Source organism: Nyctibius grandis, chromosome 4 (assembly GCF_013368605.1).
Source record: "Nyctibius grandis isolate bNycGra1 chromosome 4, bNycGra1.pri, whole genome shotgun sequence".
NCBI classification, from domain to species: domain Eukaryota; kingdom Metazoa; phylum Chordata; class Aves; order Nyctibiiformes; family Nyctibiidae; genus Nyctibius; species Nyctibius grandis.
In genome coordinates this window covers 60,119,285-60,139,450 of record NC_090661.1, presented here as the reverse complement: position 1 = coordinate 60,139,450, position 20,166 = coordinate 60,119,285, and the positions used below count along the sequence as shown (strand labels likewise).

Here is a 20,166-nt window from a genome sequence, read left to right as displayed (position 1 = left end):
AATGGAAAGACATTCAGTGACTGCTATCATTTTGCTGAAAACTAATACCCACTACTAAAAATTAGTATCATGAGTCAATTGAGCAAACAGCCCCGAGTCTCAGTTGTCCACAAATGCTAAGTTGAAAAGATGATGAAAGAGACATTTTCCTCACTCAGTAGTAACTGTAGACTCCATTTTTAAAGCGGGTAACTTTACATTATATTTTGGAAGGTATCTCCCATGTACATACAATTTGCTAATCTCTACCAAAAGCCCACGGAAATAGTTAAACCATAGCCTATAATTAGCTTAAGGGGACTTGCAGTTTTTAAGGTGATCATTCAGTGCCCCATTTGATTTTAGAAAAAACACAGTATTCCCAAAGTCATATGGAAGCTCGGTTACAGTTACAGTCTACGCATATTTACCCAATAAATTGTGGTACTTATGTCTGGAGGTTAACAATACCTGAAAGGGTTTCTCTCCAGTATGAACTAGCTGATGTCGCTTTAGTTTTGAGCTCTCCACAAAGGCCTTACCACATTCTGCACATACGTGTACTCGAGGCCCATGAGTGTGCAGATGCTTCCTCATGGCAGAGTTGTCCCTGAACATCTTTGTGCAGCCCTTAAAAAGAACAGTGAAACTCAATTAGTAGATAAGCTAGTTCTGATAAAGGTTTTATCTGCTACAGTACAAGCATTTTAAATGCTTTTATATCCCAAATACTTTCTTATAAGTTGGCCCTGAAAAGGAGACCCCTTACATTTATTTAAAAAAAGCAATACCAAGAAAACTAATCATTTGAAAAGCTGACAAAAAAAACCCCAAACAATCCCTAACAAAAAACCCCAAACCCCTCTCCTCGCTTATTATTATGAACCATGTGCAGTCAAATGAATAAGACAGTCTCATGGAGAAGATGAAGTTCTGACAGAAGCAAATGAATAAGCCAAACAAAAGCAGTTACAGTTTCAGGGGAAAAAAAAAACCCAAACAAACAAATACAGAATGATAGTTCATGGATACCTATGGTATATTCTTCAATGTGCTACTTTCTGAGTACTACAATATACAGTATAGACTCTAATATACCACAGATCATTCTCTAGTACTAATTTGTATGTGCACCACTCCATCTCCCAACATTCTGTCCTCTTCCTTCTCTGTCCTCCTCATTCCTGAGAAAAAATGGAGCAAGAGGGTTTCCAGCACGTAACAGCTTACAGAAACTACCTTGTCCAAACTGGCAGCAGCAGATTGATCACTACCACCCTGAGATACACAGAGACTGACACTGCTTCTACGGTTTAAACCTACGAAGTGATACTTGGCAACTGAATAACGCAGGAGAATCCCTGAGTTAGGAGTTAGTGCCAAAACAACCTAAAAGCAAAAGATACTCACATTAACTCAGGCACAGCATCAGAGTCTTAATCTGAGGTCCACACTGCACTGACACAGGAATACTACTTTTGATTCCAGAGTACACTTAAGCCAACAGTGACCTGAGGCTCTCTTTACCTGATCTTTCTATACCTTTTTTTCACCTTTTAGTGACAATCAATAGACATCTATCATATGTTTTATAGATGTCTCTATAAATGTTCGAACCTCAAGGTTCAAAAATCCCTCATAAAATCCTATTAACCACTATAAATTCTACCTGTACTCCGAGTGATGCTGTTTAAACTTACATAAAACTAGTCTATCAACATCACTGTGTTATGAGGCATAAAATTCAACAACAGAACCTAAAGGAACATTCAATTGCTAATCTTAAATCCCACAGGCTTCCTCTTTGGAAATCAGTTTTGAAAAAAGTAATAACCACACTTAAATATGCCTTATTTCTTAGAAAAGGGGGAAATGCCACTCTCAGGAAGAATTCTCCCTTCAGGCACTCGAATTTCTTTGGCTAATGTAAGAAGTGTTGTGCCACCATTCACTGTGTGTAACAGAATTGGGTGGGGCAAAGCAGCACAAAAATAAACATACCATCAACTTTTTTTGCATTTATTTCAAAACCCCTGCTTGCTATTGAAAGGAACAGTTACATCTTCTACAATGTTTTTCTTTTTTAAACTTAAGTCATAAATGCACAAAGCCTAGAAACACTAGAAGAGAAAAAATGGAAAGACAGACTATTCTTCCCGCCCTTCCCTCTCCGTTCAGATGAAGTTGAGGCTATGAAAAAGTAAATCAAAGAAATGAAGGGAGCATTCCTCAGTACTGGAAGGAGTAACTGTTCCTGTATCTCCACATACTATACTGCAATAAAAACATGACACTTGCAAAATGTGAAGAATTGGAAATCAATATAAACAGAGAGAGGAATCCAGGAAACTCCTTATACTATGGCTGCCAGAAAGAAGCCTTCTATTCATGCTCTCTAATGTGTAATATTAGCTATCTGCCCTGATTATTTGCTTAGGCTCAAACTTATCTAGACCAGAAGTCAGCAAGATTGTATTTGTCTTTTTTCATTACAGACTAAGTCAGGTAACAGAAGCTCTACAAAAGCTGGATAATGCGGTAAAGCTAGATGCTACCAATCTACGTGACTGGCAACATTTATTCAAGACAGAGGCTTCCCCACTACCCGTGAATCAGAATTGTATCTCCAAGATGCCCCTCTCTCTTTCAAGATGATGCACCTTCCAGCTCTGTGGAATGTCATTCAAAGTCTTCCAATAATGCTGACTTTGGTACCTGCACCATAAATTGCTGATTCCTGATCTAGACTACAAATCTGTCATAGTTTCCAAGCAGAGGATATATAGATCTTAGGAACGTACTTTGAACAGCTTTCAGAACATTCTTTCAAGTATGTATTCTTGGGTGGCAGGAAATCACAACAGTAAAACCAGCATGTTAGGGACTGTGCATCATGGTTACCAGAAGATTAGGGATGCACTAACCTTAAGACAAGGAATGGGAATAATGTATTATTTGGTGAAAGCTTTTTAAGGAAGCCTCTAAAGAATGATAGCTAAAATACAGTTGACTGAGTGTAGTCTATTAACAGTAAGATATTTTAGTTATTCATTCTCAAGAGAAAACATCAATACAAAATTCTGGTCTACAAATTACTACCTACTCAGAAGCTGAGCACTTCACTTACTTTGTGAGGACAAGCTATCGTTCGTGGAGCATCATCTTCTTTAATTTTTCTTGGTTTCATTCTTCAAGTTAAAAAAAAAAATAGTAGAAAAACATTAGTAGACAGCTCTTCTCCTGTAACTGCCTACATAATGCACACATTCATTCAATAGTATTACACACATCAGTAGTACTCAGTTTAATATTTTCAAAGCCTTCATAATAATATTAACAGTAAAATTTGGCATTTGGAAAGTTCAGCTTTTCCAGAAGGACCTCTCAAATATAGAATAAGACATTTAATACTACCTTTCTAGTCCTCTGAATGTGTGGAAATAGAGAGGTTTTTTTCCTGACTTACACTAATTGTAATTAGGAGGTTTTGTTTGAAAACTCCATTTTTGTTGTGCCAGTACCCATGTGGCCTATTTATCTTCACTTCCTCTCCATCCCTGCACCAGGACATGAAAGACAGAGTAGCCTCAATCATTCTTCAGTATCTTCACCACACAAGATTTCAGAAGAAAACTCTACAGAAGCAGGGAAGGTAAGCAACTTGCGGAATCTACACAATGCAGACATTTGTTATAACCACAGAAACTGCAATTACTCTTACTTTAAGCTACTGTACACGTGGATTCAACTCTTGGCAACTGACAAGCAATTATCTGTTTACTCTTGGTCACGGATAGCAATCTTTCCCCACTACTTCATGGGTGCCATTAGTCTCCATTGACTACATAAGGAGCACAGCAAACTATTGCTTGTGTGTGTTAGGTGTTTCAAATACAGTAAGACTCCCTGTAGACAACAATGTTAGAACAGTCCTGCCATAAAAATCACCTGTTTAAATGTCAGAGAAGAGTCAGCTGTGTGGACACTATTCCGGGGAAGTGCACTGTCCTTTTACCTACATTTCTCAAACCTGTAGTGTTGTCTTCAAAAAATCAAAACCAAATGGCTTATCTCCACCTTACTGTGGAGGTAGGTAGGTGTAAATAAATGCACCTGATACAACTGTAGATTCACTTCAATAAGTGAGTTTTTGCACCTTCCAAAACCTTGCTGTAGAAGGGGAGCTAGTCTGTTTATGTGAGTTCCTGAACGACTTCCTGGTAATACAGTACAAGGTGATTCTGTATGACAAGGTAGCTACATACCATACCTGTAAGTTAAACAAAAGGTTTTCTGGTGTACTCTCTAGTCTCATTTACACAGATAGGAGTTGCCTGAATTTAACAGAAGATTTAGAATTATCATAGTCACTATTCTTAACATTAAGAAGGAGAGGAGTCTGTTGCTATCCAAGACAGTTTTAATCGCCATGAGTTCAGTTCCTGGAAACAGCTATGGAAGAACAGGGTTGGGGGAAGAGATTTCCAAGTAATGTGTACATGTATTTTTTTATATGCACTTTTAATAATCAATCTGAGACTGGTTAAACAGCAACTTATAAACATTCAAAACAATTCCCAAAAGCAGTAGGTAAAATAAGCTAAAATCCCTCCAATTTGACCACACAAGCATTTGTTTATTTGCAGGCAGGGTCCAGTCGTCTTTGGTACTGTCACATTCCTACGTGTATGGCTGAAAACCATTGTTTCACCTGTCTCCTTCATGTGGACAGTCAAGAGAGGACAGCAATGGAAGGCCTTGTGAGGCTGAATTAAGGCAAGACTAGTGAAAAACCTCCCTGAGAAATCCTGAAGACTGGATCCAGGAAAATCTCCTTACAACTGCCAGTGGAGTCATATGTGATGGAGAAGTCTCCTATGGCTCACTGGGCTATCATTTGTCCCTCAAACAATCTTGACTCCTCTTAGTACTGCAGATGTAGCACAGTTCAAGTGATCACATACGGACTAAAGCACTTGACAGCCACTTCACAGACACAACATTGAAACCCAAGGATTTAGAGGCTGCATTTGTTCTTTTCACTAAGTGGACGCTTAGGAAACTCCTACTGGCTCAGCATCTCCAGACTACACTGAATATGCACCGTGCTAGCCAAAGAACACTGCAGTCTCCTGCAGTGTTAAAAATACAGATGTGACAAAAATATGGAAGCTGGAAAGCATCACATGCAACAATCCCCCCATTTAGAGATACTAACAGCTCCTAGAAGACAGTTGTGAGGTATTTGTGTTGACAAAGCTCCTCTTGCACCATCACTAGTAGCATACCTAAGCATTTCATCAATTTAAGGGCAGAAACATCCTGAACACACCAAACTCTATCTGTTCCTGTAGACTAGCCTATTATCTTAATCTTCCTGCTAAATTTTATTTTTCCAAGATTACAGATCAACTTAGATGACCTTATTGATTAGATTTAATTTATATAATCCAATTGGAATACAGAGTGATTGTGCTGTGTTTAGTTTATGCAGTCTCTTTGAGTAAAGTACTAAATGCCTAAATCCAAACAAGTGATTGGGATTAACTGACTGACCACAGTCTTCAGTGAGGTTCTAGACTGACAGTACTACAGGTACTGAGGCTATAGGAAAACACACGCACAACACCTCCTACAGTACCCCTACAGAAAGCTTTCAACTACCCCTTGCATGGAATTCTCCTTATTATGTCTCTACGATTTTTACAAGAGGAAAAGGCACAGAAATGAACGTCTGTTATGCCAAAATGGACACACAGAAGAATGCTTCGACAAGACAGGGCATGAAAGAACATAGTACCATGGTTTAACGCCATTAGAGAACAAACACCCTTAGGGGACAAAGCTGGTGCCAAAAACACTTCCTTTACTTCTAACTCTATCAACTTGTTAAATGTTGGTTGAGCCATTCCCCAGCCCCAAAAACACAAAGCAAAAAACTCCTAGGCCCAAGGTCTGTGTCCATGACATCATCAGAATGAGTAAAACCACTACTGTTCTAAAGTCTTAACTGACCACCTGTAAAGGGAGAGACTAGATAGAAAAGGAATCGCTAACAAGAAATGTGGTAAAGAGCTTTGGTGGGCAGTGCTTGCATTTTTTACACTTGGCATAAGATCCCACTGATCATCATATTAAATCCTATTCATAACTCTTGTGTCTTGCCTGTGGTATTAAGTCAATCTTTGAGAAAGAAATGCTGTAACACTGTCATCTGTAACAGGCTGCTGACATAGAGTGAGAGGGAAAATACCCTGGCCAGTGTAGTCAGGAAGCTTCTAGAGCAGTGTGGTCAGGAAGCTCGAGGAACCAATCGCAGTTGAACTGTATGGTCGGACATGGGACAGACTGGAGCTTAAACACACACCTTACATTTTTCAGTTCAATGTCTGAGCAGGCACATAACATTGTGAGTGTCCATTCTGGAATAAGCTGACTTTTTAATTTTCAAGCTTTGTTTCTAAAGTGAGCAGTATCAGACCAGTAGTATACTTGAATGTAAAAACATTTAGTCCCTATTGACGATGAAATAACAACAAAGTTTAGCTAATAAAAGAGCAGATTTTAAATCTTTTCATTTCTCCTGGAAGTATGGGAAAGTGGGCAACTTAAGCTTAAAATGTGGAACAAGACTGTGTATAAGCCCAGGTTTCCACAGGCAACCAAGCTATTCAATCAAAGAGAAGCAGATCCTTCAACAGGAAGAGGTGGCAAACAGTGTCCAGGTTGTATCGCAGTGCCACAGGCAGCAAGAAGTTGCTGGGCCCTTCATATACTTGGATTAAAGTCATGAGGACACGTACACCACAGGCACAGCTACGACAGATCATTTTGTCACAAGTGTCATCTTGCTCACAAGGCTGTGGAATCCATATGGACAATCACTGAAAGAAGAATTTAAAGACTTACATATTAAAATGTATTAGGAAAAAAAGATTTTGGTCTTACTTTAAAATTAACTTTCTGCAAAATGAGACCAGACTAGAACCTGGGCTGTTGATCTTAATTACACTGTTGCACGTAGCTCTTGCTGGTGGTTAGACCTTTGGCTCCCACCCAGTAGAGCATCTCTACCAGCTCCGTCCAAGTTTTCTTAGCCTGAAACATTAATCAAAAACAGAACTCTAACGCATACCACTATTTAAAACAACTATAGACACACACATTAATACTTGGGTGGAACTTTCAAAATGGTTGCCTTTGCAGAAAGTCAATTTACACGGCAAGACCAGAATTTTCATTTCTGCAATGAGTTTATATGGGCCATGCCTAGTAGTAGCAACTGCAGACTAGCTAACTGCACAAAACTAGCAAGTGTACCTTTTGAATCAAGGCATTGGGACACTGCGATTAAAAGCTAAGTCTGTTAACTTGTATTGGGGGCGTGGAGGGAGGGAATGGGGGACAGCAGAAGGAGCAGGAAGGTGTGCAACACAATAGCTTCACAGAATGAGCTCCATAAAAAGCACACTCTCTTATGCACACATAAAGAAGACTGATTGAAACCAATCAAATCAAGTGATATTAAACCACTCAGTTCCTTAAAATAATGAAAAAAAACCTCTGTCACTGTGCAGTAACAGAAAGTAACTGTTAACTACCTCCTTTCATTACCCAGCTGAACCAAAAGAACTGTACCCTGACAGAACCAAACCCCACCCTAAACCTCTGCCAATCTCCATGACCTATTATCTTGTAGAGAGACACAATTTTAAAAGTAAGCCACAGAAACAGTGTTAAGGCTAGGAATAAAGGAAATCCGCAAGTCAAAAAAACAATTAACAGCATAGAATTTTCCCCTTGTTCCTTCATCTCCCTTTTCTGCCTCTGTTAAACTTTTGGGTTCTCACATCCTTTCTTCTTCCTCTCTATAAAAATCTAACCTAAACAGCATTATTCTTTCTCAGACAACTCCTTTGACACATCCTAGAGGTCTCTGATGACCAGCAGTGATATTCGCCTGTGCTGATGACCACATCCCTAAGAACAGTTAGAAGAGCAAGAAATTATTCTCTATCAGTAGTGTCACCGCCACTTCTGATCTGTTCCCTCACTCTGCCATTCCCCTTGTACGGTGCTGCTGAGGCAGAAATAACATGAATGTCATGGCCCTACACTGCTGCAGAATTCATCTGTGCTGAAGACTCCTGAAACTGGCTAGACTGGCTTTGGGATAAATAGACAAAAGGGGAGTGGCACATGGTGCTTATCAACAACCAAAGAGCCGACAGCCAGTGTCTTACCATGCTTCGGTCACAGTTAGGTAGAAAAATGTCATAAAAAGTTCTCTTTCACTCCAAGATTCTGGCAAAAATAGTTATTAGTTTTGTTCCAGTTACGAAAAGTAGCATATGTGTAAACAGAGACAGTGACTTTTGCAGTGTGGCACAGAGCAAGAGGCTTCCCCTCCCCAGAACACCACTTTGGGTAAAGCAACTGTCAGTTTACTGTCCTTTAAGCTTCCCTGTAACAAGAGCAAAACCAGTACAAAAGTGTATGCCTTATAAAGAGGCCTAAGTCATAAATCTAGGTGACCAGAACACTTTGTCACTTTCAAGAAGGGTGTCCGATTTCAAGCGCTAATGCAGTTTCCTCCTCTCCTTTGTTTTCTATCAGTTTCAAAAAGTGGAAAGGAAGGGCAGTCCTCACAACTGCTCTCCTCCAGAAAAGGTACAAAGAAGAGCAGAAGATAAAGCCATGGAGGGTAAAATTATTACCACTAGGACCCATTACTGTGCCAATTTCCCAGCTATAGCATATTTCTCTCATTTTTTAGTTTTACTGCTGTCTGTATTCTGCTGTCTGTAGCCAGTTCAGTCAGGTATCGGTCTGGAGGGTAAGAGGGAGAGGGCAGTCGGGGATATCCTTTTTAGTGGCTTTGTTTGAGGGAATGGGCCATGTGCACCAACTAGAAATACGTCTGCTACCTCACAGAATCACAGATTTTGTGATTCTGTAATTTATTAGGTTTTACTTCTTTCTGAGCAGATCATTCACAACTAATGTTTCACATTCTGATATGATTGCCTAAGACAAATCCACAATTTTTTCCTTTTTTACTGCATTTTTAAAGTACACTAGAGAACATGCATGAGCCCTACAATAGAGTGAAATAATTCCTAAAAGGTGATAAATTGCCCAGCCAGGTATAATTTACAATCATTCCCCTCTGCATTACGGAACACATAGTAATGTTCTGACACACCTTGTTTATTCAGTATTTTCAATAGTTTTAGAATGTATAAAAGCCTTTCCAGGAATAACTATAACAGTTCCAGTTAAAGGATCCAGATTCCTGCTACTCGACTCAATGACAAATGCACTAAAAAAAGCAGCGAAAGACAATTGTATCACAAGAGACAGTATAACTGCTCACCCTGCTACTGCCACCCAGCTGCTGAGCAGCAGTGGTGTCCATTGCAGATGCTGAATTACTACAATTTTAATTTTTTTTTAAAGGGCTGCAGAGCTACAGAGGAGTTCAAGCATAACGTCCATGCCTGTCTTACCTCTCACTAACCCAACCATGATCAGAATTCCAGAACCTTGCCTAAAATCTGTTACCACCAGAATTCAAGCTTTGCCCATCTAAGCTTCACCTCAGAACTTTGTTCCTAAGAATCAATGCAAATGTCTCAGTCAATTTATCCTTAATCAAAATAAGCTGCATGGTTATAAACAGTGAATCTAGTCTGGTTTTGAGTAGCTAATTTCTACAAATGTATAGTGAGATTCTTCCAACTACCTTAATGAAAACAGGAAAGCAACCCAAAATAACTTCGTCTCAACTGTACAAAATACACTTAGCGTACAGTTTTACTAGCCAGTTTATGCTTCCTTATACGTGGACTGTGCACAATCAAGTCATCAAAACATAAATTTGTTATTCAAAATCCTACTCAGAGCAGGTGAAGCCACTTAAGTTTAAAAGTAACAGTTTCAACTTTATGTGCTGCCCAAAGTTTTCACAATACAGTTACTGAGAATTTCAAAATTTTGCATTGTAAAGTAACCAGCAATGCTTGAAACTTTCAGAGAACTTTACACCAAATAAACATTCTTCTAGCATGAATAACTGTATTCCTAGGACTTCCAAACCCAACCCCAGTACATGCAAATTCAGGGTTTTTTTTTTCCAGGTTGCCATGCAAGTTTTCTAGTGATACTGCACATAGCTATCTAGATCAACAAGACAATTGATCAGTATAAAAATAGGCTTGTAGATATCAATGCTTGAATTCATGATATTAGCTAAAAGCAGTCCCTTCAGCATGCTTCACTGCAAGAGGACCGAGACCTGAACAAGCAATATTCAAATTCTAATACACCCATATTCTTCAGCCTCAGCTATACACAATCATTTAAGATCCAACATACAACTAACATGGTTTTCTTTTTTTTTTTTTTTTTTTTTTTTTTTTTTTTTTTTTTTTTTTTTTTTTTTTAGGCAGGAGTAGAAGTTTGACAGTCATCGATTCTGACCAAGAAATCAAAAAAGCTTTCTTAAAACAGAAGATGCTTGAAGTTTTCACGTATCTCTGATTAAGCTGTCAGTGTAATTATTGATAGGTTTTGGGCAACTTGGGGGGACATCACCTTTAGCAATATCCCCATATATTTGTCTTATGACTGAAGTAGATTACAGTTTATCTGCTGTACTGTACACATAGAACTCATTCTTTCCATCATCCACTACAACTTCTAGCTCTAGAACTTCCTAGAACGTTCTACCATGAACAAAAAAAAAAAAGTGGTAATTTTAAATTACTGCTAGCTGCCACTATTTTCTCAACAGATCTATGCAGACAGATCTGATAGAAGCAACCTGGTCACTTCAAGAAGCCCAAATCCTGGCAGCTATTTCAAGTATCCAAACCAATCTGGACAAATATATTTGGTATCTGGATATAGAATGCCCTATGAGAAACTATTTAAACTTCCTAACAAGAGATAGCTATTCAGTACTTAACTGTTTAATAGAACCAAAGGTTTCAGCATGTTTTAAAATAACTGAGAACACCATTCTAAGCAAATGATGAGCAGAAATGTGTAAGTAACACTTTAAAATTAGAATGCTATGTACACTAAGTTTCACTTAAACATTTGCTTTCACAAAAAATTTTATTAACCCTTCAGCAGGTCTCAAAAGGAAAACACAACCATTTTGATCAACACTAGTAAAACAAGTAAGAACAGTATCAGTAGCTAGAACCACCCACCGCTTTAGGTAAAACCCTGTTTTCAGTTATTTGTGATGAGTTTTTACACATTTCCAGATCACATAGCCTGAAGCAGGGAGCAAGCCCTGCAAAACTATCTTACCAGGAGCCTTCAAAATCCATAGTTCAATGGCTTTACTGAAAATAATTGTGCTGGCTGTGCTGGCAATCCTTTGGTACAAACACACTGAAGAGTAACAGAACAAGCTTGTAAAAAGCAGCAAGATCAAAGAGGTGAAACGAGTAGATGTACACACTGGACATGAAGATTCACCTAACCAAGAAGCCAGACCAGAACTTGTCTCAGCAGTCCCTGCCATAACAGTCTCTGTCATCTAGCAACTAGCCGAAACACCCAGTGGTAAAAAAAAAAAAAAAAAAAAATATATATATATCAGCACACTTCTCCCTCTACCAGCTGACCCAGGAAGTGAGAGAGTAACAACATCTGATCATCCACCTGCTCTAAGCATCAGAATTTTGCACCAGAGCTCTGAAGAATACCCAGCTGGTAACAAAATGCAAATGAGTGTAGCTTCATACATATGTTTTGCTTTCAGCATGGGAAAAACTGATTATAGCAGCTGCAGGAAGCTAACAGTTGTGCTCAAGTATTTGGAGACACCAGCATTAACGCTGCCCATGCACTGAGTGGAGGAACGTGCCTTTGGTAATTACAAGCACGTGCACCAAGAAGGGAACCAAGAAAACGCTGCAAAGGCAACCCTGATGTCACAGGTTCCAGATGCCCAAGCAGACTTCTCTGGTGACATCACGGTTGCCCTCTGGTGGTCACCGGCTGCCCTGAGCACTCGGTACCAGAGCCATGGGCTCTGTGGAGGGCGAAGGGAAGAGACACATGACACTGAGCACTCCCCCATAGAAGAGCTTCCGTCACCTCTATCTGAAAGTAAAAGTCACCTTGTAACCTAGGTCAATGTACTGATATGTAAACGAATGACAATTCTGATTCACTAGAGGAAAATCCAAGCAGTGTAGTTACCAATTGTGAAAGTGCAAATACCAGTGGCACTTGAAAGTGCAAGACACATGACTCAATTAAAAAGAAGTTTAAGACCTAGAGCTTCAGAAGTAAGAAGCAGGTGAAAAAGAACAGTAAGTGACTTTACAAAGTAAGTATTGTAGTCTAGCTTTCTTGTACGGAACAACCTGAATGCAGCATTTCACTTATTGGATCCTTTGGTGCTGAAGAATCTAAGACTACTCACATGAAAGATACATTCTGTCATGTCAAAGATGCAATCTATCAATGTTTTTAGGTCCTGTCTTACCCAACAGGAACTAAAGACTGTTAAGTCACTGAAGAAGTCACTGCTGAATATAAAACCCAGTTATTTCAACACAGTATCAGCTACTGTGTTCTGAATTAAGTCCCTTGTTTCAGAAGATTAAATGGAACAATAACCCATACTAAAACTATCATTTATTTTGCCTAACAGTTTCATAATTAAACCAGTGAAAAGAAAACCATTTTAGTCTGAAGATCCTTTCTTCCTACTTACCTAGCAAATTCAGCCAGTTGTTTGGGGTCTGAGAGGTCAATGCCAGGTATTCCACCAGGAGGAAGTTTCTTCCCTGTCATGTACTCTGAGTAATCTGGAGGAGAATTCTCTCCAATGATCTGCTCTTCCACCACTGTTTCATGGTCAATGTCTTTTTTATCATCTGAAATACACAAAATACTGAACTCAATACATACCAAAGATCGAAACAACATGTAAGTTATTAGGTTGCATCTCAATATAAATTCACTATTGCTGCACACTTAAAAGAATACACTGCACTTCCGGATTTCCACGCTAATTGTAAAGAGCAAAAAGACATCCACATAGGTACAGCATGAAGAACACAGAAAGAACACACTGGGTGAGAACAAAAAGCAGAAGCTGCATACCTACTTGAACACAAAGAAGGAAATAAGCAGAACAATCCTATGAATACTGGCTGCGTTTGAAAGATAATGCACTTTTCCTGAAACAATGCCCAAATATTTAATTCCCTTAACTTCTTCAAGACTAACCTCCACCATACTCACTTTGGATCTAAACAGCAGTCAGTAACAAAGCAAGCCTATCAGAGGAGTGGCAGCTACTTACCCTAAGACGTTAGGACTACTGATCTTTACTTCAGAGACTCCAGGCTCCCTCCACCTCCAACAGAAGTGTCAGGGAGGGACAAGAAATTTAAAAGTAACTGCTAATGGGCTTCAGCACTTGCCCATAAAATTAAATTTTTTCAACACTTGCAGACAGGTCTGAAAGCAAGCAAAAAACTAAGCAGCACATCTCCCTCCCAAGCAGGCTGCTTCCTTCTGTGACAGAGGCCAGCCTAAGCTCCTTCCCACTCTACTATGTAAACAGCAGAGGGGGATCATTCAGAGCTTCTATCTGCAAGCCAGTTAAGATACTGCTATTTTATCTGCTCTAGAGCTCCTCCTGTGGATTTGTGCTCAAAACTGCAGTGAAATCAGGTGGAAGACCTGCTGCTGCTGTCTATCCACATTCAGACCTTAGAATATGCCAAGACACAAAGAAGATAAAGAACATAGAGAATGGAAACATCCACCTATGTTCCTCACTGCAGTGCTCACACCAGCAGGAAGAAAGACACAGTACCTACCCTGTTTTCCACCTTCAAATACACCTAGGACAACAGATGTATATATGGTTGTCAACTACTCAGCTAGATGTTAATAAACTTGCCACTACACTACTTCTCCTACTGTGTGTATGGGGAGTAGATTCTGCAAATCACTTTATTCACAAGAGGCTTTACAAAAATAACAGGAAGTTTTATTTTACAGGTAGTGTTTAATGAATGGAAATACAAGGTGGTAGGACAGAAATAGTATTTCCCCAATTTAAAAAAAAAAAAAAAAAGATAATAGGAAAACATAAGGCACAAAACAAATGAGACAACGTTTGCTTTTTTTTTTTTCCCCCCTAAACAGAAACACAGGAAATAATGTTATTCATTACTCAGTAACTTAGGTTAAGAAAGAGAGGACAAGACATATGCAAATAAAAGAAAAAACACTACGGACAAATTTCTATTCAATTTGTAGTGCCTGCGTTAAATGCTTGCCACTGCGCTATTTCTAGAAATGTTACTGCTAGTTTGGGGTTTAATCTGATCTACCAGATCAAATAGCAGTTCATGTATATGTTCCATGGTGAAAGAGGAAAACAGACTCCAACACTGCAAAGACAGAAGTGTTAGTAAGAAAATACTATCTGCAGCGTTAAACTGGAAATAAACTACAAACTTGACTATTTGGACAATTTTTTTATTCTAATATAGTTTTCCACTCACCACACTACCTTTTGGTGCTTTAAAGAAAGCAATTGAATTTAGCTTAAGCGAGGATTATAGGGTAAATTTTACAGCACCTGCAGGAGTCACAAATTCAAGCCAATAAACCTCCAATTTGGCAACAAATTGTTCTTCCAAACAGAAGCTTGAGAAAAGATATTTAGCAATGCCTACACGGGCAGAAAAGATATTATGAAGCTCAGAAGAGCACAGAACTTCTGGAAAGCTAGAAGTGATGCCTTCTCCATGCTGTAGACTAGAATGAGATCAGCTGCCCTTCAATGTAGCCTTTTCAACAGCTACACAGAACTTCCAGTTCAACTATTTGATGACATTTATAACAGAAACAAGTTTTCATTTCCTGCCTCAGATCAGATGCATGAGTCAACAGGGAAACTTTGTATACATTCCCTAAGATCTTCTTTCCTTCCCTAGTGTAACGGCTCCCTATTCCACAATGCCTTCTTGCTCTTTGAGGGCCAAACTGAAAGAAGTCAGCCTTCAGTGCCTTTACTTCCCAAAAGCCTGACAACAGATATCGATTCCATAGCTATTCAATTCCACAGGCTATTGGAATAAAACATGAAAAACTGACCATATTGCTTTGATACAGTAGAAAATAAGAGGAAGTACCCCTTAATATATTGACTGTTATGTGAAAATAAAAAACAATCACATTTTCCTGTACCAAAAAAACTGTATCTCTACAGCAGCACATACCTGCAGTTCTAAAAACTAATTTAAACCAAAACAACAACATACAAAACAGTTACCTTAAAGTGTTATGTCAGACTAACATCCTTCAAGATAGGAGACCTGGTTTACACCAGAAGTCAAATACTTTTCCAAAAGCAGCAGCAGACTTCAGCAGCTCTTTAGTATCCAGACCATCCTGTGACATTATCAACTCATTGGGAAAACAAAACAAAAAAAAACACACAAAAAACCTCACACACTTCTTTGGAAGAAGTCTGGAAGAACTTTACCAATGTCATCTATGCATAAATATATCACAAGTTTATTTGTGATCCTCTACCAATCTGGACTAGGCAGCTCAAACTTTGGAGGCTAAAGTCCAAGCAAACTTTCACTCAGGCTGACAAATTAACTGATACTCTCATTGCAAACAGGGCAAGTTGGCTGCTCAATGTTTTCTGCTTTCAAGCAAGTCCTGGTGCCCACTACATCCGAATTACTTCCCCCTTTTCCTCTCATGAAGCATCAGAGAGTCAAACATACTGCATCCAAAGCAAAACACAGAGAGACAACCCTGAAATTCCAGTGACACCTCTGGAGAACTACAGTACAAATAAGGCATACTAACTCCACGCAATTTATGCCCATGCCAAGCTAATCTGGATGCCACACATGCAAGCTAAATACAGACAGAGCCATGGAGCCAGTCAAGAAACTGCTCTATACAATCTCATTTGCTTTGTTTTGTCCCTTAAAAACACTTGAGAGTACAGCAGATTCAAATATAAGGCATTCTGCTTGAGTGTGTATTTAGCACTATTCTTATAGATCTAATGCAGCTTTCTATAAGGAACTCAGAACATTATTTTAGTCCTGTCTTCTGAAAGATATTGAAGATTTGAATGCATGTCCATTAGTTAATCACTTATCTTCACAAAAACATGCACTACCAGTCACTGCAATAGCTATGTCCAATATTAACCCATGTAAAATACTGATTTGTTAGAGACACCACGGCTACCGCCCAACATTCTTCTACAGCCAATCATATTAAGATAGATACTTAGCCTAAATTGGGTTGTTCTATGTACCTGTTTAGGACATACACAAACAAGACTTCGTGTTCAGTGACCTTCCATCTGCACTTCTCTCATGCCCTATATACGGGCAATATACATCTTGAACTGGATTCACTTCTGCACTTCAAAGCAAGTAAGTCAAACAAGCATTTTTTTTTACTAAGATCAGTGAAAGTTCAGCATTTTAGCCAGCCATATCTTTTGACTACCACTTAAAACGTATTTCTACTGGTGAAATAACCACAAGTTTTAACAAGAGTACCAAACCCAAATACCGACTGAAGTAGAAAAAAGCCAGATTACTGGGATAAAACTAGTAACTGCAGATTCCATGTAATAGGTCAATGACAAAACATGGTAGAATCTGTTTCCCAAGACTTTATTGATTAGGTTTTGCTCTTATTGCCACACTTTCTGCATCTCTTGCAGCCCTTCTGTTGCACAGAAAATCCATCCACCTCAGAACCTCGTTATTTCATGCATTTCTAGAATAGTAGCTAATTCCAGCTCACATCTCTGGAACTCCCCAGCTCTATAAGATGACCCCCTTAACTCTCAACCCAAGAAGCTCTGTCAGTATTTCTGCCTCAGGTACTCTTGATTTTAGCCATCATACTCCACTTCTAGATCCCCAATTCTCTGAGCCATCCTCCTCCTCTACTACATAGCAGGAAGAACACATTGTCATTCAATCAGTTTTCCCCTGTGGAAAATAAGGAGTGCAAAAGGGAACTCAAAAGGTACACTTGGTAGCAAAGCAATGAGACCTAATCCTGTAGCTTCCTCCCTAAGGTACCAAGTTAAAAGACATTCTGCTTACCAACTAACAGGATGAACAACATTTCAGCTTAAATTTTCTTTTTATGATCACACAGTTAAATACATTTGTTTTTAGGAACAGCTGAAAGGCAATTATGTGATAAAGGATGCATTCAGCAACTGCGCAGTACCAAGGCACTCTGGTAACAGCTTGATTATTGCTACCACGTTGCAATCTCCTCAGGCGAATTAGTTCATTGGTCATGTTTGGAAGCAAAGAACCATAATTAGCTTGTTAAATAATACAGTTATTTAGCAGACACTTCTGAATGTTAAATTCCATTTTGCACAGTTTGTCATTTTTTAACCTAACTGGCTGCTAGCTTACTTTCCCTCTGATGTGCATTGCATACAGACAGAGAACAGGTTCTTCTTTCCCTGTGTCACCCATCTCTTATTTCACACTGCTGAGACATGAACCAACAAAAACACTGCATATATCAATAGTTATCATCTGACTCCAATATTTGTGAGACACTGTGCTGACACACTATGTCCTTCTGAATCATCAGCCTATAAGTGACACGGACCTCTCAGGGAATGATCCAATAGCAAGTTAGAGGATTCTAGTTTGAAAGTGGGCTAGGAGGCAACTTAACTGAGACATTTTAAGTGATGAACCACATTCATGTATTTCACTTTCAAAACTGAAAAGATATTTAAAACAGCTGCAGGAAAATATCTACCTTATCCTCTAAGGTTCCCTGGCAAAAATGTCAGGGTAGACTCCATGCTTATGGATACCAAAAGCCTATACCGTTGTCTTAATCAGAGTCAGAAACAGATTATCATTTTAATACTTTAAAGGAAGCAGACAATTACTTTCTGCCTCAATATGAAAAATTTTCATGTAGGAAGCTCATTACCTATCTGTCATTGCAAAGAATTTTGGCCATCCTTGATACAGGCCCACAACTGAACTAAATGACTCGTCTATCATTTATACTACGTAAGACAACCAGTCAGAGAGCAGATGACTATTTTTCTCACCCCTGCAATCCGATACAAGTCAAATAAAAACCCCTCTATTTTTTTTAAGATGTTCTGAAGAACCTTGTAGAAATCCAGCATGAGCCCCCTGAGTTTCCAAATATGGGTCCAGAGCACAGGCTTCCTGGATTATCAAGAATAATTTCCAAACCATACCCATAACTTCTGCATCTTTGTCTTTCCCATCCAGGAACAGGATACTTAAGCAGTTTAACATCTGTGGGCAATGTTTAGTTCGGTTGTGCTATTTCAGCCCTAAGCTTGCAGATTATCTATGCTAACAGTAATAGTTTAAGCCAACACCTATTTCAGGTTTGAAAGCTTGACAGAGTCAACAGTCATTACTTAGAAGCAGATGTAGTTACACTAATACACTTTTTCCTTCTCAAAATTAAGCCCCAGCTGCTTGAAATTCCAGCATTTGGCAGAGGCAGCATTTCAGCACCACCTTCCTAAATGCTCCTGCATCTAAGAATCAGTTTAGCAAGTGCAATGTGACAAAGTGATTTCTAATGATCCTTCCCCTCCTCCATCACTATTGTGTACCCAACCTGCAGACAGTCACTAAAGAGGATAATTCAAGTTGAATCTAGCAAAGGCACAAATAAATTCCACTTTAAGAACCCAAATTTCCTAATACAAATTGGGGTGTCTCACTTGGAGAGCATCATTAACTATATACAATTTTCTAAATCCATGACAGGATACCCCAAGGAAAATAACAAGGATAGATATTAGACAGTACAGAGAAAACACACTACAGGAACATGAATAAAGTATCCACCATATACACCTCTTCAACCCTTTCAGAAAATAGAAAGTCTTTGTTCAGTTCCTATTTTCACACGTGAAGAAAGACAAATAATTCCTTCTGAAAACCTGGAAAACTAATCTGAACTAGAACAAAGCATTCCTGTTTCAAACTAAACACTTTAATTAAAGTAATCATGGGTCACAAGTTTGGTATCACCATAGATACCAAGGTGATAAGAGAAGTTATGGTAAGTCTAAACCGTTGCCAACAACAGTACTGGAACTTCTAAGTAACCACGTAACAAGACAAGGATTGAGTAGTCCCCTTTAATCACATTGCTATATATTTCACAGATTATTTCTACACATTTCAAGAGGTGCTATCAGACGCGTTTTACTCATTTATGGACAAAGATTTAAGATTGACTAAATTTGGTACCACTCGTGTACAAGCTAATATAGCAGCTAGAAAACAGTAACAAGGAATTAATTCACATTGTCTTCCCACACCATGGTGAGCAAAGTGCCCTTGTTCCCAATTCAAATACCCATGAACAGCAATATAGGGCTCATTGTTTTATCTTGATGCATGGCCTTATTTACTATTCATCTTTTGATAAACTTTTTGCTAAGCATTTAAACCAAACCATCAATTACATCAGTGTGCAAGCAAGTCTTTAATTATGTCAAAATACAGAAGCAAAACTACTATCTTTGTTCAAAATAAAGTATGCCCAATTCTGCAGGGAAACTTTAGTACAACTACCCTTTCACAAGCCAGCAGTTTGTTCTGAGTTGGTTCTCCCTCCCCAGTTCTGCTTCTTTTGGAATTTTTCTGGCAACTGTTCACCCTCTAAAATTTCAGAAAACAGACAACGAAGCCTCAGCATTTGACCACTTCAGACCACTTCTATAACATTCAATAAGCTATGTAAGAGGCATAGAAGCCTATCCAATAGGCTCAGTAAAACTTCACAACACTCTTAACCGAGCAGGTTATTACCAAAGGCTATTTGAAGCTGGGGGAGGGGGGGGGGGGGGGGGGGGGGGGGGGGGATGTGCACACATGCACACAGCGAGGGGAGGTCAAACTTTTCTTTTCAATACTTTTCTTTTGCTTATATATTTTGTAATTTTGCTTTTTGGTGGCTTTTTTCAGCATTAGAAGTCAAGTCAGAATAGGTATTCTGCATCGTGCATATGATTGAGTTGAATGCAGCAATGCAATTCAATCTCCAGTAGGTTACACGTGGGTATCATTCCCACCGAGCTTGCATGGTCATGCTCATCAAGAACAA

The 20,166-nt window shown here is 38.9% G+C and overlaps 1 protein-coding gene across 1 annotated transcript in view; it reads right to left on the bottom strand.

The window, feature by feature from the left end:
• YY1 (YY1 transcription factor) overlaps window positions 1-20,166 on the bottom strand; it is a 31,435-nt gene that overhangs the window by 8,008 nt on the left and 3,261 nt on the right. Inside the window, exons 2-4 of the mRNA XM_068398297.1 lie at window positions 12,722-12,884; window positions 3,107-3,167; window positions 451-609 (exon numbers count right to left, since the gene is read on the bottom strand). Coding sequence (XP_068254398.1) covers window positions 451-609; window positions 3,107-3,167; window positions 12,722-12,884 — 383 coding nt within the window. The remainder of the gene's footprint in view (window positions 1-450; window positions 610-3,106; window positions 3,168-12,721; window positions 12,885-20,166) is intronic.